Raw genomic sequence first — 27,230 nt, forward strand, 5'->3', positions numbered from 1 at the left:
GTTATAACTTTAATTTTAATAACGAAAAGCTTGCTTCCATAAAGAAGATAGACTATTTTTTCTCTAATTTTAATATTTTAATTATAATAAAACGATTTAACATTGTACAAAATATTAAGAGGAAAAATCTGGTTTTGCAAGGTTATAAATGGGGTCAAAGTAAAATCTCATAATGTACATGGGTGGTTTTAATATATTTGTCATTGGATTTGTTTTCTGTAAATAATCCATCTAATCAATATCTTCAAAGGAGTCACCGAAGTAATAGGACAAATTTCTTTATCAAAGTACGTTGCAATAAGTCAAATAGCTTTATAATAATAATATAGACATTGATAGCATCCCTAAATTAAATGCACGCAACGGAAGTACTTGACGATATCTGTAATAGTAGTCGACAATACCTGTAATAATCATTCATAAGTTTTGTGAACCATGCTTCATTACCCCGTTCTGAGAGGGTTTCATCTAAGTTTAATATAGTGTCATTTCTTTAATGTTTTAGAATATATATATATATCTGTGTACGTAAAAGGAAAGGATATAAAAGAGCTCAAGATTCCTAGTCGTGTAGTTATTCACTGAGATAGTCCATGTTATAAGCTTCTTCCGGCTTGGCTGCATCACTGAAATTTATCTGCCATAACGGTTATAGTAAGATTGTTGGTGTTGTAGGTTGTCATAAAATAAAAATGAGAGGAGATGACATAATAGAATGTGGAAAAGGAAAAGTTGTTCGCGTACCAGAGTTGTAGAGCTGGGCGCTGCATTCCACTCTCCTGTAAATTTGGCTGAGTTGGCTGTAGACGAAACGGTTGCAACTGAAGAGGATTTCCGCGTGGTTCAGCAGTTTGACAGAATACTCCAAAGTCAATCATAGGCTCTGCCACTCCCTCCACTGCAGCTTGATGTTCAGCTAGCTGTGTCATTCACAATCATACTGTTATTATTGTTTAGAGATATTTAGGTTTATAAATTTTAAATATTTTTATTAGATGGATAGTATGTTTTAGAATATTTTGGAATTTGATAAATAAAGTCAATCTGATGAAAGTCTGTGTTCATCATTTTTTTTGAAATTCCATAAATCCGAGGGAAGTTAAAAACTACTCATGTCTAGGATTTGAAATAAAAATATCCCAAAATCTACCATCCATGGTTACAAAAACAAGCATGCATGTAAACTCTAAGAAAACATTCCTTCGTCTAAGTGCCATTGGCTTTACTAATAAATTGTAATATCTAGATGCATACTAGTCTGTAGAGATGCTCTACTAATAAATTGTAATATGTAGATACATACTAGTCTGCAGAGATGGTTGTTTTGCTCCTCGAGAAGACGCTCCTGATTATAGGTAGGTAGGTTAAGTGCTGATCCATATTTGTAATCTTAAATTTAAAGAGCTAATATAATATAAGAAGATACTACCTTTCTGCGTAGATTATCTAATTGTTGCATCACCAGATGGTTCTGTATACACAGAAAAACACACCATGTTGAATGATTCAGAATGACGAATTACTGAAGATGCATGGAATGGAATTTTTGTAATGAGAATTAATAATTACCTTTCGAGATCGAACACGATTTGCTGCGGCTTCCAATTGTTGTTCCAGGTGATGTAACTCCGCCATAGTCATGGAAGTTAGATCCTCACCCAGCATATGCCTGTAAAAGTCTCTGCACATTATTAGTAACTTACATACTCCAAATGTCAGAGTTCAACAGGCAAAAAACTTGATCATTTTTCCAATTATAACAGGAATTTGAAGGTTGTTATTTGTTCAATTACCTGATATTAGTCTGAAGCTTTTCATTTTCATTCTTCATTCTCGTTATCTCACAGTACAAATGCTGTTATGATTCACATAATAGTTTAATAGAAATCAATATTCCAGGTTTAACTTAACTTGCAAGTAATAATATTCATAAAATAACGAAAGTCCTGCAATGAGAGGAAAGCAAACCTGGTTGTCAATCTCGGACAGTCGGGCTCCAGAAACCTTTTGGTATCTCTCTATGATCTTTCTCATGCTGGAACCAACAAATGGAAAAGTCATTAATCTACATGGTACATTTTTTTCATGAATTGCGTCACACATTATCAATTGCATAGACACTGAGGTGGCATTGCATTGCTTTATAACTGAGGGAGATTTTGTGTTGAAGGCCTTTATGACTGCACAAGAAGAATTACCAACAACATAGCGTGTGTGCGAAGAATTTTGTACTGTACATGGCAATTCCATGTCGATGAAGCATCGCTATACAAAATTCGTTTTATAAATAAAATAATATATATATATATATATATGTTTGTTTTAGGAAAATTAATTAATTATATATGTATCAAAATTGAAAGATAATATTAAGATAGAGTATTTTTGAAGATTCAAAAATAATTTAATATCTCAATATTTATTAAAAAATAAATATATTATAAAATGAGATTTGAATATGAGAAAGGAAGCAAACAATTTTTTTTCTTAAACACTAAAGTTATATTTAATTGACAATTTTTTACTTCTGTTATTTCTATATATTCTGGATACATTTTACAATACTCAGAATCATAAAGAAAAACATTTGTCAATAAAATCTCCAGTTTCCAGACACTAACATGAGGCATCACAATGTATAAACAAAATCTGGCTACTGATAAACCTTAAATAACTTGGGTTTGCAAAGACAACTTCTTACAAAATGTTGTTAGATATTTATTAACAAATTTCGCCACACATATTACTATACCCTTATCCAAACCAATATTATTATACCCTTTAACCAAATGGAAATAATGTAATGATACTTTAAAAAAACAAAACAATTTATTGTTATACTCAGCCAACCAGAAGCACTTTAAAGTTATATTTTAAGATCAAAACATAAGTTGGAACCATATAAAAAAAAATCATTTTCTATTGTGATCATAGCTAAAATAACTAAAATAATAATTTTTGAAATTGTGTTTTGTTAATAGTATTTGAATTTAATTTTACTTTTATAATATAATTATATATTATCTTTAATTAAATTTTCTTTTAAACTTATTATTTATATATATTTTTCAAAAAGTCAATGAAATTTAGCTTGTGTTTGTCCTCATGTTGTAATAGATACCACTCTCATCATACAAAAATATGGTTAATGTGCTGAAAATCGTTTACCTTACTGTGTGCTCATGACATATTAACCTCTAAATCAACAATTTACATAAATCTGTATATTCTGGATTTTAAATCCGTATATTCTAGATTTTTATGTTTCCATTTAAATTTAAATTTATTTATATACATGTTAATTTGGAAATCGTACATTATCATGTTATTATTCATCTTTTAAATTTAAATTTATATATATGTTAATTTGGAAATTGTACATTATCATCTCACTATTCACGTAAAAGATGAATGACATAAATATAAAAAAGTTTTATTATTTTTTAATGGTGTCAAATCTAATACATCCAGCTTACGAATATATAATAAAATTTAGTTTTTATAAATTTAAATTTAGTAGGGAATAATAAATTTAATTCAGTAGTGGTATGAGATAGAAGGTGCTTGGTATTATTAGTGAGCATGTTTTTATGTGAATAGATTTAGAAGTGATAACTATAAATTTACACATTTTAAATTTAAATTTTAATAGAGTAACAAGTTTAATATTATAGTAGTAAATAGAAATGGCTTGTTACAAATAGTAGTAATGGTCTTCATGCCAATAGAAAGAAAGAATATTTTAAGAATTTGATAGTACCTAGTAAACAATGTCTATTTCAATGTAGCTGATGAGAAGACAAAATAAAGAATATAGAACAAGTTATATGAGATGTTTGAGAAATGAGACCGTTATTGTAGTTTCAGAAAGTGGAGCATCTCACTATGCAATTCAATGATTTTCTTTTATTGCACATGGGGCTATTGATTATGGTAGAGTACATTTGGAAACAATCACTTTTGAAATATAATTGGAATTAAAGATGTTTGAATCAAGATGAAGGATGGAAAGGATATCTTGCTGAAATGGGTTAGGCATATTCTATAACTATGTATGAGCTTGATATTTCTGGGACAATTAGATGATGAAGGTTGCTCCACAAGCTTTGGAAAATGTGGTTGAAGAATTAGTAAAGGGTCATTGGTTATGGCTAGAGGATTCAAGATATGAACATTTTACACATTGAGAGCAACAACAAAAATATTAGATATGGCTACTATTGCACAAAAATGAAACTCAACGGATTTATGGCATAAGTACTTAGTCACATGAGCAAAAAGGGCCTAAAAATCCTTGTTGGAAAAAATTACTTCGTTTAAAATCCAATGAACTTGAATTTTGTGAGCTTTGTATATATAGTAGGAAACAAACATTTTCATTTATGAGAGGTGTCCACGAAAGTAAAATAGATTTGTTAAAATTGATACAATTTGATGTGTTTGGGTCAATCAATGTTAAGTCTTAAGGAGGTTCCTCATATTTTATCACATTCGTAGACGATGCATCCAAGAAGGTTTGAGTCTAGCCCATGAAAAACAATCAAGTGTTTGAGGATAGATTGTGGTGAAGAGTATTACTCTAGTGCATTCAAGGATTATTATAATAGATTTGACATCAAACATGAAAAGACTATCCCTAGTACTACTCAACATAATGGTATTGTAGATATGATGAACAACACTATCACAAAGAAGGTGAGGAATATGTTGTCAAATTCTGAATTGGAAAAACACTTTTTGGCATAAGAAGTAAGTTTAGCTTGTTACCTCATCAATCGACCATGTACTACACCCTTGGATGGTGTCTCTGTTGAAGAACTTTGGATTAGTAAGAAGGTAAACTATTCTTACTTGTAAATTTCTAGATGTGAAGGATTTATGCATATTCCCAAACAACCAAAAACCAAGTTAAATGATAAGTCAATGAAATGTATTTTTCTGTGATATGTAGATAACGAGTTTGGTTATTGTATAGCGGATCTAGTTAAACACAAAAATTTTAGAAGCAAGGATATTGTATTTAATGAGTAAGAGATGCGTAAAATGTTTACAAGTGATATGAAGCTAAAAAAAATTGTTGATAGGTTTGTAAATCAATAGGAAAATATCTTAACATTGTGAGAAAGTGGGTAGTGAATTCAAGAACACGATGGAAAACAAGTGGAAAAATATAGAAAACATGACCTTTCAACAGTTTTTACAAGAGATCCAACTAGTCAACACACCACCACATTTGATTTGTAGGTATACTAGTACTTTTAAGCCCTCACAAAGGTATCCACTCTCAAATGACATTTTCTTAACCAATGAAGCTGAAACTCATTGTTTTCAGGAGGATTATAATGTGGAGAGTAGGAAAGAGTGGAAGAAAGCAATGGAGGAGGAATTGGACTCGTTGTTAGAAAACAAAAATTGGGAGTTAGTAAAGCTTCCAAAAGGAAGAAATTCTCTACAAAACAAATGGGTATATAGGATTAAAAAATGGGTATATAGGAAAGACACAAAGCAAGGTTGGTGGTGAAGGGATTTTCCTAAAGAGAAGGTATTGACTTTACTTAAATTTATTGATATGTTGTTAAGATGTTGGTCTTGTTGTTGCTTTATATTTAAGAATGTGAATAGTTAGATATAAAGACAACCTTTCTTCATGGATAATTAAAGGATGATATTTTTATGGAGCAACGAGAAGGATTCAAAGTAAAAGCTAAAAGGAATCTAATTTCTAGGTTGAAGAAGAGCCTTTATGGGCTTAAATAGGAACCCCACCAATGGTAAAAGAAATTTGATTGATTTGTTTTGGATCATGGTTTTACAATTGGCTAGAGGTTGATCATTGTGTCTAAATCAAGATGTATTACCAAGAAAAGTCTATCATCCTAGTGTTATATGTGGATGACCTGGAAATTGTTGGACATGATAAAAACATGATTAATAGGTTTAAAAGGATTTGGGAAGTCAATTTTCAATTAAGGATTTTGGTCCAACACAAAAAAAATTGGGAATGAAGATCACAATTGACGTAAAGAACAAAAAGTTGTGGTTGTCACAAGAAACATATCTTGAGAAGGTATTAAACAAGTTCAATATGAAGGATGGAAAACATTGGTACACCCCTAGCATCCCACTTCAAAACTCAATGCTATTTTATGCCCTTGCGATGACAAGAAGAAGGAGGAAATGTGTAAAATCCCATATGCTTTGGCCATTGACAATTTGATGCATGAATAAAATCCCATATGCTTTAGTAAGGGTACTAGTCATTATTGTATACATTTTGGTAGTAATAATAATGTTATGCTTGATGGTTATACAGATGCAAATATGGTTCTAGATGTGGACACTAGAAAGTCCACCACTAGTTATTTTCTCCAATCCCTAGCTGGGTAGGTTATGATCCCTCACCATATGAATAGTGAGTGACCCCTATGAAGAAGTAAGGGTACATAACAAAGCAATGTCGTGAATACAACTATTGTTAGGAGAGATGGGAAAAAAATGCCATGAATATAACTATTGTTAAGAGAGATGGGAATGTTGTGAATACAATGTTTCTTGGGAGAGATGAGGATAAAACAAGACAAATATGTTTTTCTTTATGATAGTGAGAGTGCCCTACATTTAGCAAAAAATTCAACATATTATTCTAAGACAAAGCACATTGATATGGGATATGATGGGATTTATAAGTGTTAGATGGTTGGTTGCTACAATTGAAAAAACACAAACCTTGTTTGGGCTGATGCAAATGTGATAAAAGACATCTTGGGAAATGATTAGTAACAAGGGGATAAAAAAATGGCAAAAATATTTACTCAAAGTTCTATTTAGTTCTATTTAGTCTCAAGAGGGAGATTGTTAAATGTAAAACTAAATCAAATTAAAATAAAATATATAATATCTAGACTTCATGCTTATGGTTGTTTAAGCACATGGTATTGATAATCCATGGGCCAAACAAGTCAAATGAACAAAGGTTGTTGGTCTTGATAATTTGTAAATGGTTGTTTGACTCAGTAGTATTTCTGAAATAAGTTAAGGTTGTTGGTCTTATAATTTGTAAATGGTGGTTTAACTTAAATTTTGGAAATATTTCAAAGAAAACAAAGCGATCAAACAATTAACCTCACTGCTCTCTTTAAAATTTCAAAATATATTCAGAATTTACCATCCAAATAAAAATGAGCCTGCTCGGTGAAATATCGGATGTGCTGGTCGGAGAGTCACCCCCTACGCACCAGGTGGTTGGTCTTTTGAAAGACATCCGACCAGACCCAGGTCAGATCTGATTTGTTTTTAGCGTATTGCATAATCTTTGACTTGGGCGCGGGGAGCTTTTGCCAACTTGAGATCCAACTACACACATATTGGTGTGTTTAAAGCATTGGCAGAATCGAGCTCAGCCTTTTTCAAGGTTCCGGAAGCTGCAATTAAATTAAATTAAACTCTATATACTATGTTCTTCTTATAAAAGGAATAATATTCAGCTCTTTAATACTAAAGATGGGTATATACTAGGTTCGTTCTTCTTATAAAAGGAATAATGTTAAGATCTCTAACAACCCAATGGTTGAAGAGAGCGATTTTCTTGCAACCTTTAATGATTTTATCATGATATACTATAAGTGCAGTTAGAAAATGCATATGCTCACGACCTTCAAAAATACAGTGGTAATGATGCTTATATTAGGTATGAACAGAAGGAGCATGTTGAGTTGGTGTCGTTAACAAGAGATATATATATGTTTATCTGCGAATGCTTTTGGATCGCTTCACCAATGTTACGTGAATGAAAGTTTGATCTTTTTATATACAAATCCTGAATGCACTTCCGGAGAAAGAGTATGGTCTTGACTCATAAGCTGTCGGGAAGAAATTAGACACGAGAAAAATGGCTTAGTATTCCTAATATATAAGAAGATTGGGTGTAGGGACTAAAAATAACATTTTTTTTTAATATTATACACAATTTTTTTTAAAAAAATCAAATTTTTTGAGATGTAAATTTTTTCTCATGCAAAATTATTAAATCTAATAATATTAATATCAGATTTAATTTATAATAAAACTATATAGATTAATATTTTTAAATATGTAATACAATTTAAACAATGAAAAATTACCAATATAGTTCTATCTTAATCACACATTTACCAATATAGTTATAAAATATTGGTAATTTTTCATTGTTTAAATTGTATTTTTGGATATTTTATCATTATTAATATTTTATAACAAAAATTGAATGAGTTACACATTTTCTTCTTATTAAAAAGTAATTACTTTATTTTACCTTTAATTACTTTTTCTTTTGCAGCTAAGGTTAAAATTAATACACACACACACATATATATATATAAACACACACACATATGTAGAGAAAGAGAAAGTTCATCCTGAAATATATTAGTTAATATGGATTTTCAAACAATTTATTTAAGTTCTATATTGAGGTATTTATAAGAGAAATAGATTTTTTTTAATTACTTTATCTTTATAAAGTTATATAAAATTATATTATTTAACATAGACATCAAAATATTTAATTTATTACTTGGAGAGTGAAAATGAAATATCAACAACTAAGTTAATTGTTGTGTTAATGAATTTTTAAATGTTTATTTATATGGTTATTTAATTTTTGTTTTTTTGTGTGGTTGATATTAGCTATTTTTTTTATTTTTTATTTTTTATTTTGAGAACATGACATACTTACACATGTCTCTTATATTAGATTGTAGAATAAGCAATAAAAGCATGTGATCCCCTTCCCTTTCTAATTTTTAAATTAGATTCTAATTAATGAGATTGATGTGTAATCAACCATACTTGATTTCTAATTGACAAAGTGAATAACGCCTTATAAGAAATATTTGTTTTACTAACAACCATAGTTGATTCCTAATTGGCCAAGTGAATAACGCCTTATAAGAAATAACTTTTTACTAGTCAGTTAAGGAGAGTCCAAAGCAAAGCAATCCTTCATGTATACTGAATTTCAGACTTTTCGTGTTGTGGGAGACATGAAAGAAGCCATCATTAGACGAATGCAGTTTAAAGAATAAGAGAACATCTAGTGAAACCTCCCGGACATAAATTAGAAGAAGAATATTTGTCGATGTAACAAATAAATAATACTAAAGCACGAAGATTGATTGAGAATCTTGTAGCATGTGAAGATAGAAATTGATACAACATTCGAGAAGAGTAGTAGATATTATTTGATTAAGTAGTTAAGCACTATAGTGGGTCATTAGAGCAAGGAAGTAATTCAAGAACGAGAAATCAAATGACACAAACAAACATAATTGATAAGATGAGCATGAAAAGACTAAACTGATTGAGCCCCTTAGTACGAGAGAATAGAACAATCTCTTGGGTTGTGATATAGAAAGATTAGTAGGTTGATTAATATTATAGTCTCTTAGTGATTCTATATAAAGAAACTTTGGAAGTGAAAAGTCAATGTTGGACTCATTTACATGTGGGAGGGACCAATTGGATTGGAGAGTGGATGCATCCACAATTCTTAAGTGGAGCGATAGTCTGTATAGGTAGTGGTAACTTGAGGTACTTGTGGACAGTAAAAAAGGATTGACAAGTTAGGATTACAATATGTAATCACTTAGAATCACAAGTCATTGTACACTCTGTATACATGTGTCTTCTTATCCAACTTGCATCTATTATTGTTGAGTTACATATGTATACCAATATGCATGGTTGATGCATAGTAATGATACTTCTACAAGAGTAGATACCTAAGATGTTGTTGCACACTTGCTGCATGAAAAAGGAATTTAGGTGGGGCGAGATGTTGAGAGTCCTCGTAGGTTTATCTAATAGTGATCGTACTTTAGCATAAGAGATCAAGTAAATCTATGTATAAGTGAATGTATAAAGTACTGCAAGTAATGATTAGTTGTATAGAGTGCAATTTATCCAACCATCTTTCCTATTTACAAATATTCTATTACATAGATACAATGTACCTACTTTCTCTCATTTTGTAATTGCCAAATATCCTCTAGTGACATTCCATGAATTTCTTGCTAACATAACCATACAGCCTTCACTTCCCAATTACCTTATTGAAATTATATTTCCTTTTAAATAATGAATTCACCTTACATATTTCAATAACCATTGGTTTCCATTATGTAATTTTATCCATAACTTACCCTTTCCAAAAATTTTACATGGTTCATCATCACCCAAATAAACCTATCCAAAATCACCTTGAACATAATATTAAAAATATTTCCTATGGGGCGTGGCATGAAATGAAGCCCTCGAGTCTATTACATAAGAAGAAACAATGTTATCCACTGAAATAATAAAAGAATCTTGTAACACACCACGTGCTACATTTTCTTCCTTATTATTCTCTTATTTTCCATCTCCATTTTATCTTTTAGAGACTAAAAGTCTTTCTTCTTATGTCCTTTCTCCCCACAATGCCAACATTTCAACCTTTCTTTGGATTTGGATCTACCCTTTTTATACTTTCCATGATTTAGTAGGATGTTTCTTCTCTCCCTTTCTCATCCCCTATTCTCCACAGTCAAAGCATTACCTGATACCTCCCCTATGTTTTCTATATCATTTCCTCACCAAGGATAATACCAACAACATAATTAAACTTTGAAGTGTTTGAAAAAGAGATAAAAAATACTTGTATCCATGACCAATCCATTTCAACATTTTGGTAATGAGTGAAAAATAAAAATATCCCTAACATCATCATTGAATTTTAATGCTGTAGAACTTAAGTGATTGGTGACCATGTTAAAATCACTTAAGTGATTAACAACATACCCACCTTCTAACATCTTCATATTAAAGAATCATTTCATAAGAAATATCTTGTTGGAAGCTCAAAGATTTTCATATAGTTGAACTAGTTCCTTAATCAAGCCCTCCATTGTATTTTCTTTCAAAATGTTGAAAGCCACTTATGTTATGATCCGAATCTTGGGGGGGGGCTTATAACCTAAGTTCAGATGCATAAGTCATAAACTCATTCTTTTATGTAAAAGGGAACTTAATCAATACATAACTGATGGGTTCAAAGCTAACCAAAGTTGAGCCCGTTAATAAGACATCTTATAAGAAGGGAATAGGAAGAGAGTGAAGGTTGGGAAGTAGAGGTCCCAAAATTGGCCTCATTGCATATAATGGTTCTTCTTAGTTGAATTCTTCTTCTTCTCCAATTATTGATCTCTCTCTTCATATGGTTATGATGTATTCATTTCTTGTGATTAGTTTCATGGTAGATACATATGTTTTCTCCCCTTCTCTCTCGCCATTCATGGCTCTAGGGTATTATCCCCCTAGATCTAGATCAATGGTATTAGAGTGGGTTACGACTCCATGGGAATGACGGTTTGAAGCATATTTTAGTTTCAAAATATTGTAGCAATATCCAACCTCCTTTTTGTACTTTTGGAGTCCATTTTTTTGGCCATACATTATAGGTATTATTGTTTTTCCATAAGCATTATAGAGTTTTCTAACCTCAAATATTCATTCACCATTACAGGAGCATACTTACATGGATTCACTACATCCATTGATATGCAAAAACGAAGGTTCCATGACATCTACAGCATCCCATGTTGTTCTACAAACCATTGACATCCTTTGTTGCCCTCTACACTTGGTATTATCTCATTCATTATTATTATAGATTTAAACAACCATGCCATAGCTTAGAAAAATTGTATGCAGTACACAAAAGCTTAGATGACCTCATTTCAACCATTTCTCAGTTTGTCGATGATGGTATGACCGCCATAGAAGCACAATAATGGATGAAAAACATGGCAACAATCGCCAACAAACTTCATGTATGTGTTGCGACTTCGATAGAGCATTTTAAGAGGTGAAACAAAATTCATTTGAAAGGATTTTCTATGAGCTCAACTTATTTTTTTATGGAATTTGATTTTGTTTCAACCACACATACATTGAGTTTTAGGAATTATTTTCTTAATCCAGATTTCATCATAGTGCAAGTATCTTATATAAATGGAAATATATCTTCAATAAGTCAAATGGGCCTTTGAAAAAATTTGATTTCATCACCTGTACCAAAAGTTATCAACAAAGTTGCAATAAGAGCTCCATTACTACAAAAATTCAAGAAAAACCATGGTTTTGGGTCATCCACAAACCCGAGGTTATGGGAAAACCACACAATACTCTTCCCTAATCTTGCCATTTCCAACTCGGTTATGGATCATCTACAAACCCATGGTTATGGGTGAATCATACGAAACCATATCTTCATTGGCACTTAGGACAATGTAATCATGATGGTTATGGGTCATTCACATACTAATGGTTATTAACCATAAAAAAACTTCCTCTTCATTAGCTCATGGTGTATTGTAATCATTATGGTACATTAAACATAATGGGGTCCCTCTTTTCTTATCATTTTTAATGATGGGGACTGTCATTCTCTAAGGGGGGGCGATTAATCCAAATCCTAGGGGGCTTATAACCTAAGTCAGATGTATATGTAATATAGCCATATTCTTATGTAAAATGGAACTTAATCTATATGTAACTGATGGGTTCAAACCTAACCAAATTTGAATCTGTCAAGAAGACATCTGATAAGAAGGAAATAGGAAGAGCGTGAAGTTCGAGAAGGAGAGGTCTCAAAATTGGCCTCATTGTATGTAATGGTTCTTCTTAATGGAATTATTCTTTTCTCCAATTATTGATCTCTCTCTTCATATTTTTGTGATGTATTCAATTCTTGCATATCAATGTTCTTATGATTAGTTTCATGGTAGATCTATATGTTTTCTCTCCTCCTCTCTCGACATTCATAGCTCTCGGGTCAAACTCCAAGACTTGGATCATGCTACTAGAAATATTAGTATTGTTCCCAGTGGGTTTTTGTAAATAATTTCCCATTCTTCATAGTTCATAATCATTGGATTTTTTATTATTCCATCCAAAGGTAGAAAAGGTTTTTACTAATATAGATAATATTCTATTTTCATCTTTAATAACTTGTAATTTTGGCCTTTAACCATATCAAACTTAAAACCTTCTTTTTCCATTGCTCCCACTTGAACAAGAAACCCTCCTTTCCAATTTTTTTTTAGCAAAATAAACATCCAACTCTAATACTAGTTGTTAGGAATAAAACCAAAATGAAATAAATCAAAATGAATGTGGAAATAAAACATATAATGCAATAATACAAAGGATACAAAAATGTATGTGGTTCACTTGATTTGGGATATCCATAGAAAAACATCCAATGCTTCCTTTTATTCCATCCAAGAAAATGAAGGGATACAACCTATAGCACATCTTAGCATAGTCATTTCCATGAAAGTACATCATGTACATGCATTCACCAAATGTATTTAACAATACCCTAAAGGATGTTGGGTTGTGTTATATTCTTTCCACGATTAGCTCCCCTAGTTAACCGGGGGGTTAGAGGGGGGCAGAGCCCCCCCTTTGTTGCGTCGATTGTGCAGCGGGGGGGTCATAGGGGGTTTGAGGGGGGTGGGTAGCCCCCCTCTACAAATTTTTTTTTTTGGACCCTAATATTAGGTTGGGCAGAACTACCTATGGTTTTTTGCATGGTTTTCACACATGTTTTTGGTCACAATGGTTTTCGGTCCATGGTATTGGATACTTCGACATGTATTAATATGTATTGTAACATTGAAAGGAACATAATGAAAAATCAATCTGGTAGTCCCGGTTTTGGGATCTAGGGGAAAATCTCTGTGTATATTTTTTTTATGTGTTATGCTCTCACATTTTTTATTTTCCGTGTTTTAGAATTTGTATGCAGGTAATTCTCGTATGGGGTTAAAACCTACAATTAGTATCAAAGTTGTTTTGGCTTCAAGGGGATGCCTTTGTTGCTAAGGGGTTTTTCTCGGGCCTATGGTAGACCCTGGTTAGTGGGATATATGCAGGATCAATTCTCGTTGTGAAACAAGATGGCGAGCAGTGGAAAGATAGAGATCGAGAAATTTAATGGTCAGAGTTTTGAGTTATGGAAACTCAAGATGGAGGATCTGTTGGTGGATAAAGATCATTGGTTCATGGTAGATCCAGGTACTAAACCAACGGGAGTGTTCGATGAAGTATGGAAGAAGTTGGATCAGAAAGCAAAGAGCACTATAAATTTTGTGTCTTAGATTTAGTATTGCTGAATGTATCAGGGGAAACTACGATGAAATCTTTGTGGGACAAGTTAGGGACTTTGTACCAATCTAAGTCTCCGGTGAATAAACTGTTCCTATGGAAAAAGTTGTATAACCTGAGGATGAAAGATAGAGACTCGGTGACAGAGCATCTGAACGCATTTAATACTGTGGTAAGTCAATTATAATCTGTTGATATTAAAATTTCAGATGATGATAAGTGCATTAGTTTTTTGTGTTCTCTAGCATATTCGTGGGATGGTCTCGTTATTGCAATAGGTAGCAATGCAACTGCCTTGTAGTTTGATGAAATAATCTCATCCTTGCTGATGAAGGATATGAGACGGAAAAATATGGAGAGTTAGAATTGTGATGCCTTGTCTATACGAGGATGGTCCCAGAACAAAAAAATAAGAAGTCATCATGTGGTAGATCTAAACCTAGAGAGAGATCTAAATCTCCAGGAAAACCTGTAAAGGTTGTTTTCTGGAAATGTGGAAAGGAAGGGAACTACAAAAGGGACTGTAAATCTAAAGCTCCTGACAAAGGAAAGGGATCTGATGATGCTCCTTGTGCAGAGGCAAAAACCACCTCAGACGAAGGTGGGGATGTGTACTTGGCTTCTTTAAGTACACATGTAGATCATGAGGCATGGTTGATTGACTCCGATTCATCCTTTCACTTCACTCCCCATAGAGAGTGGTTCTGCGAGTATGAGAAATATGATGGTGGGGATGTCTTCTTAGGGGATGATAAGAAGGCTAGAATCATTGGTCGTGGAAAAGTAAAGTTGAAGTTGTAAGGTGGAAGGGTTAGAACACTTCCGGGTGTCATGCTTATTCATGCATTAGCGAGAAATCTGATTTCTGTAAGCAAGTTGGATGTTGCAGGTGTAAAAATAATGTTCGAGAAAGATACCTGCAAGATGGTTTGGAGAGAACCGGTATTCATGCAGGGAGTTCGGATTGGAATTTTGTACAAGCTGCAAGGTAGCACTGTTATTGATGGGTGCAATAGTTTTATGGTTCTTGAAAGTGGATCAAAACATATAGTGGTCTCTAGAGAAAATACCATGCTATGGCATCAAAGGCTTGGACATATTGGAGAGAAGGGCCTTCAAATACTTCATGGTAAAGTTATGGTAGAAGGTATGACTAATAGCTCTCTGGATTTCGTTTTCTGTTAAAATTGTGTATATGGCAAGCAGAATCGGGTGAGTTTCCCCTCAGGTGGTAAGAGGGCAAAACATATATTAGAGCTTGTGCACAGTGATGTGTTTGGACCTATGAAGGTTCTGTCATTGGGTAGGTCTGTGTACTATGTATCATTTATAGATGACTTCTCAAGGAATACGTGGATGTATTTCCTCAAGAAGAAATATGAAGTCTTTGATAGGTTTAAAGAATTTAAGGCTCTAGTGGAAAACCAGATAGAGAAGAAGATAAAGGTGATGAGGACAGATAACAGTGGTGAATTTTGCAGTAAGGAATTTGAAGAATTCTGTAAGAAGTGTGGTATAGCATGGAAGAAGACTACTCCATATACACTTGAGAAAAATGGAGTTGCAGAAAGAATGAACAAGGCGTTGATGGAAAGGGCAAGAAGCATGCTTAGTGGTGTAGGGCTAGGACAAGAATTTAGGGCAGAGGCGGTGGAGACTACATGTTACTTGGTCAACACATCATCTTCATTGATGTTGGAGGATAAGACGCGACAAGAGGTATGGAATGGTAAGAAACCCTCTCTTTCACATCTAAGGGTATTTGGATGTGATGCATATGTACATGTTCCAAAGGAGAAAAGAACAAAATTGGATAGTAAATCTGAAAAGTGCATATTTATTGGGTATAAGGATGCTTTAAAGGGTTATAAGCCTTGGAACCCAGTAGCAAGGAAGGTTGTTTAAAGCTGAGATGTGGTGTTCAGAGAGGTTAAAGATTTTATTAAACATGAAGTCCAACCAAAGGAACCTGAGAAGATAGAGTTTGAGCTAAAGGAGGAAGAATCAGACTCTACAACATAAGAGGAATCAGAAGATGAAGAGCCACAAACTCCAGGTGTGAGAATATCAGTTCAAGAAAGAAGGCAACTAGAAAGGTATATTCCATCTGCTTTATGTTAAAAATTTTCTTTATTTATTACTGATGATGATCCCATAAATGTGAAGGAAGTAGTAGATTCAGAGGATGACAAACTCTAGAAAGAGGCCATGGTTGATGAAATGACATCTTTGCACAAAAATGAGGCATGGGATTTGGTGGAGTTGTCGGCTAGAAGAAAACCCATTGGTAGAAAATGGGTGTTCAATAAGAAGACAAATGTAGAAGGAAAGGTGGAGAAATACAAAGTTCGGTTGTTAGCAAAAGCTTATTCCCAGGTGTTGGGAATTGATTTTTGTGATATTTTTTCTCCTGTTGCCAAGGTAGCTTCTATTAGATTACTTTTATCTGTTGCTGCTACTTTTGATTTTTAGGTAGAACATATGGATGTGAAGACAACATTTCTTCACAGGGATCTGGAGGAAGAGATCTACATGAAGCAAACTGAAGGCATTGCGGTGAAGGGTAAGAAAGAACTGGTATGCAAGTTAAAGAAGTATTTGTATGGGTTAAAATAGTCACCAAGGATGTTGTATTAGAAATTTGATACATTTATACGGGGACTTGGCTTCACCAGAAGCAAAGAATATCACTGTGTGTATTTTAAATTAATTGGTGACCATGTTATTTATCTGGTCCTATATGTGGATGATATGTTGTTGGTTGGAAATGACAAAGAAATTATCCAGGACTTAAAGACCCAATTGTCCTCGAAATTCGACATGAACTATCTTGGTGCTGCAAACTATATTTTGGGCATGGAAATTAAAAGAGATCCGGCAAAGAGGAAGCTTTGGTTAAACCAAAGGAAGTATCCCAAGACAATACTGTAGAGGTTTAATATGAAGGATAGTAAACCGATGAAGGTTCCTATTCCTGTAGGTGTAAAGTTATCTACTGAATAGTTTCCCAAGGCACAAGAAGAGGAAGAGGACATGTCTCATGTTCCATATGCAAGTGCAGTCAGTAGTTTGATGTATACGATGGTCTGTACTAGACCAGAGATTGCACATGTAGTGGGAGTATTGAGAAAGTTTATGTCAAAACCAGGGAAGGAGTATTGGACAACAGTGAAGCTGGTTTTCAGGTATTTGTGTGGCACTAGTGATTATGGTTTGTGCTACCTAGGAAGACCTAGATTGGATAGGGTGTTGGATATTTGTGGCTTTGTTGATGCAGACTGGGCTGGAGATCTAGATCAGAGAATATCTACACGTGGGTATGTGTTCAACCTATTTGGAGGTGTAGTCAGTAAAATGAGTAAGACACAATCTGTAGTGGCGCTATCAACTATAGAGGTAGAATACACAGAAGGAACTCATGCAAGCAAGGAAGTAGTTTGGTTGTAGAGATTGTGTTCAAGTATGGGGTTAGTACAGGGAGCTATAAGGATAGACTGTGACAGCTAGAGTGCAATTTTCTTGGCAAAGAACCTTGCTTACCATTCAAAGACAAAGCACATTGATGTTCAGTATCACTTTGTGAGGGATATGATAGAAGACAAAAATGTGTTGCTGGTAAAGGTGGACACTTTGAAGAATACTGCAGATGCATTGACAAAATCTATGAGGTCTGAGAAGTTATCTTGGTGTAGAGAAACAATGGGCGTTGGATAAATGACTAAGCTCTCCTATGCCCCCCTGTGGAAAGGAAACAACAAGTGGGAGAATGTTGGGTTGTGTTATATTCTTTCCACAACTAGCTCCCCTAGTTAACTCAGGGGTTAGAGGGGCGGCAGAGCCCCCCCTTTGTTGCGTCGATTGTGCAGTGGGGGGGTCATAGGGGGTTTGAGGGGGCCAGGTAGCACCCCTCTACGGGGTCCAAGGCAACGGCCCAGGAAATTTTTTTTGGACCCTATATTAGGTTGGGCAGACTTACCTATGGTTTTGTGCATGGTTTTCGCACATGGTTTTGGACGTGCTGGTTTTCGATCCATGGTTTTGGATGCGATGGTTTTTGGTCCATGGTATTGGATGCTTTGGCATGTATAAATATGTATTGTAAAATTGAAAGGAACATAATGAAAAATCAATCTGGTAGTACCGGTTTTGGGATCTAGGGGAAAATCTTTGTGTATATGTGTTTTATGTGTTATGCTCTCGCATTGTTTATTTTATGTGTTTTAGAATTCGTATGCAGGGAATTTATTTACGGTGTTAAAACCTACAAAGGATACATAAAACTATGGCAACATGCTTGTGTGCAAGTTCACCATTTGCACACTTTATACATACACATGCATACCTATTTAGTTCATCCTTGCATTGATTTTAGAAAACCATCTTCTTGGTATGCAATCCACCATTTTTCATTGGAAGGTCTAACCATCACATTGACACATTAGTCACACACCTCCCTACTACATACTCAATTCTTTGGATGCCTTCCTTCTTTGGCCAAACACAACACCAAGGAGAAAAAACCTTTGGTGCTCTTTAGTGTTGGAAAAAGGTTGTGATCCAAAACATCAATTAAAAGTAGGGACACCATTAGATATTTGTCTACTATTATAGAATTTCCACATACATCCATACATGCCTTCACACATGACTAGCTTTATTGGAATTTATCGTTGGTTATAACTACTAATTTGTCTTGGTTATTGCACAAATCCAACATGCTCTACATGCCATCCATTTTAACATGAATACATATGAGTATTAACATATTGCATTTATATGTAAGTCCTTCTACATTTACCACACTATGTGGTATATCATCCCCATAAATATGTTCCATGCATTCAATATTATCATTTCATATATAGTAAATTTCAATTAAGGCTATTCTTACCTAAATTCCCTCTAACACACGTGAATTATATAAACATCAATTATACATACCTGGTTGATATTACTTATTTGGATGCTACCTGATATACTACCTCTTGTATAAGCTCATAAGTTTCATTAATCAAGCTTCTACTCAACGTTTGCAATGACCATATTTATTCATATAAATGGCTATCATATGCCATATCATCTTCACACTTTCAACCATGTAATATATTTTCTTTTTCCTAGGGGAAAAATCCATCATTAGTCACTCCCTATCATGATGGAAATTTCACTTCATGCATAAATATACTATCCCTTTTCTACAACATATTGTATGGATTCTCAATAATGTCACATGCTCTAATGCATGTCTAAATTCACCAAGAATTAACTCTTACATGCTCATGGGTGTGTATGCATTATTTTAGCTTGATCTCTTTATGATTTTCCGATGGCCATATCATAATTGTTGCTACAACAATTGCATTATTCTCTTTTAACATTTCCATATTTATTTTCTATCCTTGGTTCTCCTTCGACTCCCATGAATACATGTAGCCTTTGCAGCTTTCTCAATCCTTTGTGGCTAGTAATTTCCTTTGGCCAAACACTTTGCATCCAAGACCTACTTGGCCATTTGCATTTTCAGCCCATATGTCTCACTAATGTTTCTACCCTACAACAATTTCCTTTATGTAGACAACCTTATTCCACTTTTTGTTTTCATTGTACCTTTTGTACATGTAATCTACTCATTATCCATGACTTTTTTCTTTTTGGACATTCCTTAGCCAAGTCATTTTTGGTCATCATACATGTCTAGCCATATGTTATATTAATTCCAAATTTTCAATATCCCTTTCTTCTTTTATGAAAACATTTTCTAATACCATTCCTCTAGATTTACACCTTCATGCTATTGGTTTCTATACGATTTCATTTCTTCCTTAGTCCCTTGGTCCCCCAAACTTGAATTCCTTAGTTAATGTTTTATCATATTGCATTGCTGCATAAATGCCCTTTTTTCTTGACCTTTCACCTCATTTATGTTAAGAATTCCCTTTGCACCCTTAGAGGGTCTTCAACATTATCTACATGCTTTATGAACTCCCATTCCTTGCTATAATCATTCCTTGAGTGGCACAACAAACTCCAACTATCATTAGACATCGATTAACCTTGGAGTCCATGTCAACTTATTGAATACCTCTCCTTGATGGTTGATTGAATTGTTTTGAAACCATCCCATGCTTCCACTATGATATCTGATGAAATAAGTGGACCTCTTGTTTTACACTCTTTCAACATAACTTGTTAGTATATGACTTGTAACTCTTTCAAGTTCTCACATATTTTTCTATAGAGATGATGCATCTCTCTAGGAGAAATATATTCCTTCATTCATTGGAGAAACATTTGCAACCATCGTTGTTTCTTTTACCTCCTTTATGTTCAATATCAATGGAATTTCTTTAAATTTCCATGCATACTAATGGATTTTAGTCACCTATTGGCTTTATCCAAGCTTCTTGTCACTAGCATGGGCACTTGGTTACATTTAATAATTAGTTTCATTCTTCATGTTTCTCATTACGTTTCCATTTATGTAGGTATCTTATGTATTTTTCCAAATATTATCTATACATAGAATATTAAACCTATAATATAAGCCCATATGGGTCCTTAGACCTATCAACCCACCCTTCTTCATGTTGTAATTAGCTAGAATGACAAAGTAATTATATAACTCTTTTTACTTAATTTGAGTTGCACTTGCGAAGTAAAATATATGTTTTCATGCAGTATCTTACTTATATCCATCCACTAACTTCTTGGATCATTAAATATGGAATCAAATACAAAATTAAACTTGATAATTTTATCCATGGTATTTGAGTCCTTATGAGAAAACTCTTCCATAGCCCTTTTCTAGAGAGTCCTTGCTAATAATTAGTGTCACTTCACTAGTAGGTACTCAACCATCTTCTTGTCATGCTTTCTTTTCTTCACTTGTACATATTTCTCATTAACCTACTCTATTGTTCTTCTACCTTATTTCCTAATTTATTATTCCTATACATCAATTCTATAATGTGCATTCATCTGTAAGAGAATAATAAAAAATAGATTTAAATAGATCTTTGCATATTTTTTAAAATGTCATGGACATTATGTACCCCTGTAGGCCACCGAAGAAATTCTTTCTATTTCCTAAGAAATCATATTACTCAATCAAAATTATGGGTGGAAAATTATATTCTTCTTTTCATTATCTTTCCATTAACTACTCATTTACCCAATTTTGGATAATGGGGTTAAAGTTATGGTCCTTCGATGTTTTGCTAGTGTATCTATATTTTCCCCTAATTTGACTAGGCATTATTTGACTAATATCCTAATAATTGTAATGATTAGATTTTTATTCCATGGATGGAATCTACCATCTAAGAGTTTTCTATAGACTACTTCTATACCCCATTCTATGTTTTGAGCAAGGAGTTATGCCTCCTAGAAGATTGGTTCCTAAATTTTATTCTTCACTATTTTAGGTGCAGTTTCATCATACTTAATCTATTTTGCACTTGCAATATATCACTAAAAATATCATTCATTTAAAATAGAGAGACTATGTGCATCATTGTTACACATACTTCTCATGGGATTTCAACATCTAGAAATGTTGTTTAGGGCTTAAAAAATGTCCTAGATGTTGATGAGAAAGAAATTATACAAAAATTCATAGAAAAAGCCACTAATTTTGGTTATTTCTATGGCATTTGATGTAGTGAAATACCTCTTGAACCTTCAGGTGTGTTATTTGTTGAACCAGTTCACCCAAATCTCAACTTGTAAGTGAGTTTTACTCAACTAGTCGTATGGTTCAAGCTATAAACTAACACAACCAATTGACCAATGTAGTATTCTAATTGATTATGAAGAATTTCCAACCAAATAGTTTATTTGGTCAACCCTCAAGTTGTATCGATGAATATATTAGCTAGTTGAATGCAAGTATAAGTCAACCAAATGTTCCAATTATTCAGCTATTTGTTTTGTATGACTTATGCAATATGTGAGTTGATTGTTGGTCAGGTTGAACAAAGTGATATGCTAGTTGACCATTGATTGGATTGACTAAAATGACAATCCTAGTTGATTTCAGATTGGTTCAACTAAAGTAATATGCCTAGTTGATCATCAATTGGTTTAAACAATGTGAAATGTCAATCGATCACAAAGCCAATTCAATTAAGAAGTTGAATTGGTCTACCTTTAAGTCAAATAAACTAATGATTTTTTCCATTTTGGAGATACATGATCTATTTAAGTGTTCAAGTGAACCAAGAATCTAGTTGAATCAATCGATATAGTGTTAGTCGACTACATAGTCAAGCTAATTGAATGTCTAGTCGAATAAACCAATAGAATATGCTAGCCAACTATAAAGATGATTTGACTTGGTAGTAAAATTTGTTTATCATTGGTGAAATTGATAACTGTAGCACTATCCAACCACTACAATGCATAAATTGACTAAGTAGTCAATTTAATCGACCATATATTTCTAGAGTTCTTTTTTTCACTCTATATTTAGCCCATGTAGGCTCAATATTGAAAATTGCGCTCTAATACCACTTTGTAATAGACCTAACACCCTTTTCCCACTTTGAATATTATAGGGAACTTCATAAGTGCCATTTCCCATTTCTCGATAGGCTAATCCTAATATTTTCCTCTATAAAATTATTTCCAAAAATAAAATTGATTTAAAATTTGGTGGATCACATATTGGTCGACGATTATAATTGACCCATCGATCATCCATCCACCATCTATGTGGATATATTTCCTATCCACTATCCATCAACTATGCAACTAAGTCTACTATATGTTGACTACATAAATGACGAACTACCTTAAACTACATAGACATATCTACCATCTATTGACAATAATCGATTGCATGGATGGACCTACCATATGTCGACCACTTGTTGATTACATAACCAAAATTTATTGTGTAACTTCTCATAAATTTTTGATACCATAAATAACCAATCTCACTAGGATCCAACTCCTATCAACATCATTTTAATTGCTCTATAATATATTCAGGACACATTTCCAAACTAAATTCCTCCATTAAAATACCCTTGTAACATAATTTGGGTTTGTTATAAATATCTTATGCATACTACCATGTTATGCACCAATTAATATACTCAAAATGGCAATAAAAATATATGAAAACTCACAAAACATAAAACATCATATATATACACAAATAAACAAACCGTTAAGCATTTAAAAACTTGAAAGTAACACTTATCCTTTTTATTTATTTTTGCTAGCTATTGATCTTAGACATTCCACTTAGCTATAGACCTCACTTCTCTAAATCTCTCAACAATGGATGACCCTTGAGTTGGGGTGATGACTCCACTAGGGTAAAGGGTCACCTAAGCCCAAATATGGTCATATAGTCAGTAACAATAAGTACTAGGATATGTACCAACTATAGTAGCTTCATAACTACAATCCCACATCCTCTAATGTGCATGACCCAAGGTCATGCACCCCCTTCTTTTCTTTTTTTTTCCTTTAGGTTGTGTCACTACCCTTAAAGGGTTTTCAGTATAGGTGAGCCAAAAATATCATATTACTATAGATTTAGGAGTTATAACTACCCTTAGTAGTATTCTAGGCACCCCTTAGGACTCATAATAGGAAATATTACCCAAGCAATTCCCCTTCCAGGCTTCAATGTTAACTAAGATGAAAAATTAAAATTAACCACATAATCCCACAAAGGAACTCAAAATAATTTACCAAATCACAGAGCTTATCCCTAATGTTCGTAGCATGAACCAGTAAGGAACTAGGGAAGAATTAAAAAGGGATGATGGTCCAAATGATGAGTGAATCATCCGATATAATAAGCCACCACCATGGAAATCATGACTTAAGTGTGCATGTTGTATTTTCACCACGTGTCACCCAAGTAACTTACCCCCACCACTTGGGAAATTGAATAGAATATCCATCCATTTACTTTTGGACTTATGATAAAACGCCAATATATGACTTAGGATTATACATGCCCTTTTGACTTTGGGTTATACTCCATCAAGTTTCTTTAGGAGTATTATATTATCTATTTGAATTGGGAACCATGTCTTGGATTTGTCCCCTCACCTTTCTCTCTCATGGATTCCTAGCCCCTTGAGTCTCTTGTTTGACTTGATATGAAACACTAGTGTAATTTATTAACATGGCTATGATTACAGATTACGATTCTAGGCTTGCTAGACTTTTAACACATAGGCTCTCTAGTTATAATCACATAAGAAATGTAAACCAAAATATATAGACATAACCTTTTAGGTTCCAAAACAAATATATGCACATGTATACATGGCCATGCAGGCCCATCACAACTTGGCTCTTGCCAAACTAATAAAATATGTACAAAACATGCAAGGATTCATCTTGGGGGTGATGTAGTTTTAATGTATTGTGAGTTAGATCATATTATTTACGTTTAAAATGTTATTGATGGTATCATGATATTTGCAATATATTAACATTAATTTATCATTATTGGTGGTAGTGCCAACTTAATTTTGGGTTTGAAGAAACAATTAATAAACATATTTGAAATGACTAACCTTGGTTTGTTGCATTTCTTTCTAGGCATCAAAGTTTTATAAATGGAGAATGATATATTTATCTTTCAACCTAACTATGATTTTGATATATTATATAGGTCAATATGAAACACTATAATGAATATGCTAAACCATATCAATTTGGAGTGACGCTAACTAAGGAATATGACTCTTCAAAATTTGATGATAATATCTAAATGTAGCTTGTTGGTAGCTTCATTCATTTAAATCACAATTGACCTGATATATCCTTATTTTTTTTTTTTAAATCAAACATATAGGTATATTTGTATTAATAAAAGATTAGATTTTGGGCGAGTACCCTTACATCAAAACCCTTACATCTTGAGTCATAAATAAAAGGGATATCTTCAAAGGAGTAAACAAAGTGTTTACTATCTCCATGAATAACATTTCTCTTTAAACAAAAAATATGTTCTCCGTAAATCCTATAGAAAGAGCTCAATACAAAACAAAATTGGCAAGATAGCATAGCTAAAATTTACATAGAAAGACCAAATTGATATTAAAAAAAAATGATTTCATGACCAAGAGGGGCAAACACCATGGGCCACATTAAACTTATTCCATGCCTCGTGCACAACGAGTCCTCCTGCTCCCAACACAAAGCCCAATGATGCTACCCTCGTCAACATCTCTTCTATCACGTACATTTGTACTTTCCAAAACCACCACCCATGTGCTAAGTTGTCTAGCATCCTCTCTAAACATGTCCAGTGAGGGCTCCATATCTGCACGGTGTTCCAAAATCTTTTCATCCACAAAGGATTGGAACGAACATCACTATCACTGGATTAAATTCTCTAGCTTATTGAATGTGGAGACCAAGGACTACGTAGAATCCTAAATTTTGTCAATCATCTCTAAGGCATTGATAGCCTCTTGAGTTTCCTTTGATTTATCCAATCCTGCCATGAATCCTAGAGTGTGGAGAAAAAGGAATTTCCAACTTTCCCAAAGAGGACCGAGAGAAAATAAAACCAAAGACCCACAACTTGTAGAAATTAAATTCCAAATACCAGTAGTGAAGACCTGAGAAATCAAGTGATGACACCAATTATCTACATGAAACCATATATAATTGAGCTTGAAATTGGGACATGGTCTAGACTGAGGCCTTAGATTTCCCATTGTGGTGAATATCACCCCAGGACATAAGCGAAATGACTTGATACTCATTCCAAACATTGGAATTGAATCCACCCTCATACAAAATGAAGAGAACACTACAACCGAGATGGAGAGAAATAAATTAGGTCTAAGGAGAGTTAAGACATATGAAAATAGAGAGTGAGAAAAATCCATACATTGAGCCACATGTTCACTAGAATGTGCCAGTTCTGGAGATACCTATTAAAAGGATGGGCTTGGCAATGCAGGTGGGAACCTTCTATTGATAAAGAAAAAGGTAAAACCTTGGGAGTTGGGACCATAGATTGCCCCCCTACGATCCTTACAATATAATCATTGAAGTCCATTTATGGAATTGGAGAGGGTAATAGTTTTGCATTAAATTGTAGTATCCCTTGAGTCAAATTTGTACCTTGTTTTGCTAATTCATCAACATTTGAATTCATATTTCTATAAATGTGATAGAATTTTACTTGGTCAAATTTTGTCAATGATGCCTGGATCTTGCGTATCAGGGGGGGAGATAGTAATTTAATGGTCATCTTCACTTTAGAGAATTTTTGAATGACCAATAAGGAGTCCCTAAATATAGTGAGCTAATTAATTCCACGATCGAAGGCAAGCTCCAATCCTTTCCAAAGGGAAAGCAACTCAACATGATTGTTTATGGATTTCTTTAGTCCCCATGCATACTGCACTACCATTTGTTCATGAGGGCCAAATAAGATCCCTCCCCCTTATGTCTCCTCACTGATATATCCATATTGTTCTTTTTTTTCTAAGTTACTAATTCTATTAATGAAAAAAAAGATATCATACACTGAGGCCTTAGCCTGTACTTAACCATGCCAGAGGAATGGCAAAACCCAACAAAGTCTAGATCTGGACTACCCAGATTGTAAACCAGTCTGTAACAGAAAAGAGTTCAGAAAATCAGCTTGCTGCCCACGCAGGGGAAACTAGAAAAACATCTAGTTTGTTATCATTGTATCTAATGAGACAAAAAAACCAGCTAAAGAGCCGAAAACTCACAGTTTTTTTCACTGAAACCCAATTGAACCAAAAAATTAAAAGTCAGAGTCACAAAAAACCTGAGACACGTAGCATGCTGAGTGGCAGACTGTGTGGCAGATGCTTGGCACGCCGAGTGGCATCAAGGTGGTATACTATGAGGTGGACACATGGCAGCTGGGTGGCAGACTAGGAACAGGGTGGAGACGAAGGGCATTCCTCCATGATGAAGCACCTGTACTCCTCCATGTCGCCACCTGCCATAAGTGAGGTCTTCATGTTGCCAGCCTGCAATGCCGGGTGTTCTTCCTCAATGAGACAACAGTAAGGGTCCAT

At 33.7% G+C, this 27,230-nt stretch overlaps 1 protein-coding gene across 1 annotated transcript; it reads right to left on the reverse strand.

Annotated features, from left to right (window-relative positions):
* Positions 1 to 574: 574 nt before the first annotated feature.
* Positions 575 to 27,230, reverse strand: LOC149180574 (MADS-box protein GGM13-like). The gene is made up of 8 exons (XM_089413914.1): positions 27,130 to 27,230; positions 1,969 to 2,035; positions 1,794 to 1,855; positions 1,570 to 1,669; positions 1,430 to 1,471; positions 1,304 to 1,345; positions 745 to 920; positions 575 to 626 (listed from the first exon to the last, which is right to left on the reverse strand). The coding sequence occupies exons 1-8, from the start codon at positions 27,228 to 27,230 to the stop codon at positions 575 to 577; spliced, it is 642 nt and encodes a 213-aa protein (XP_089270040.1).

The sequence above is a fragment of the Pinus tabuliformis genome, chromosome 3_2, assembly GCF_031772625.1.
Source record: "Pinus tabuliformis cultivar Carrire ecotype Pingquan chromosome 3_2, CPIR1, whole genome shotgun sequence".
NCBI classification, from domain to species: Eukaryota; Viridiplantae; Streptophyta; class Pinopsida; order Pinales; family Pinaceae; genus Pinus; species Pinus tabuliformis.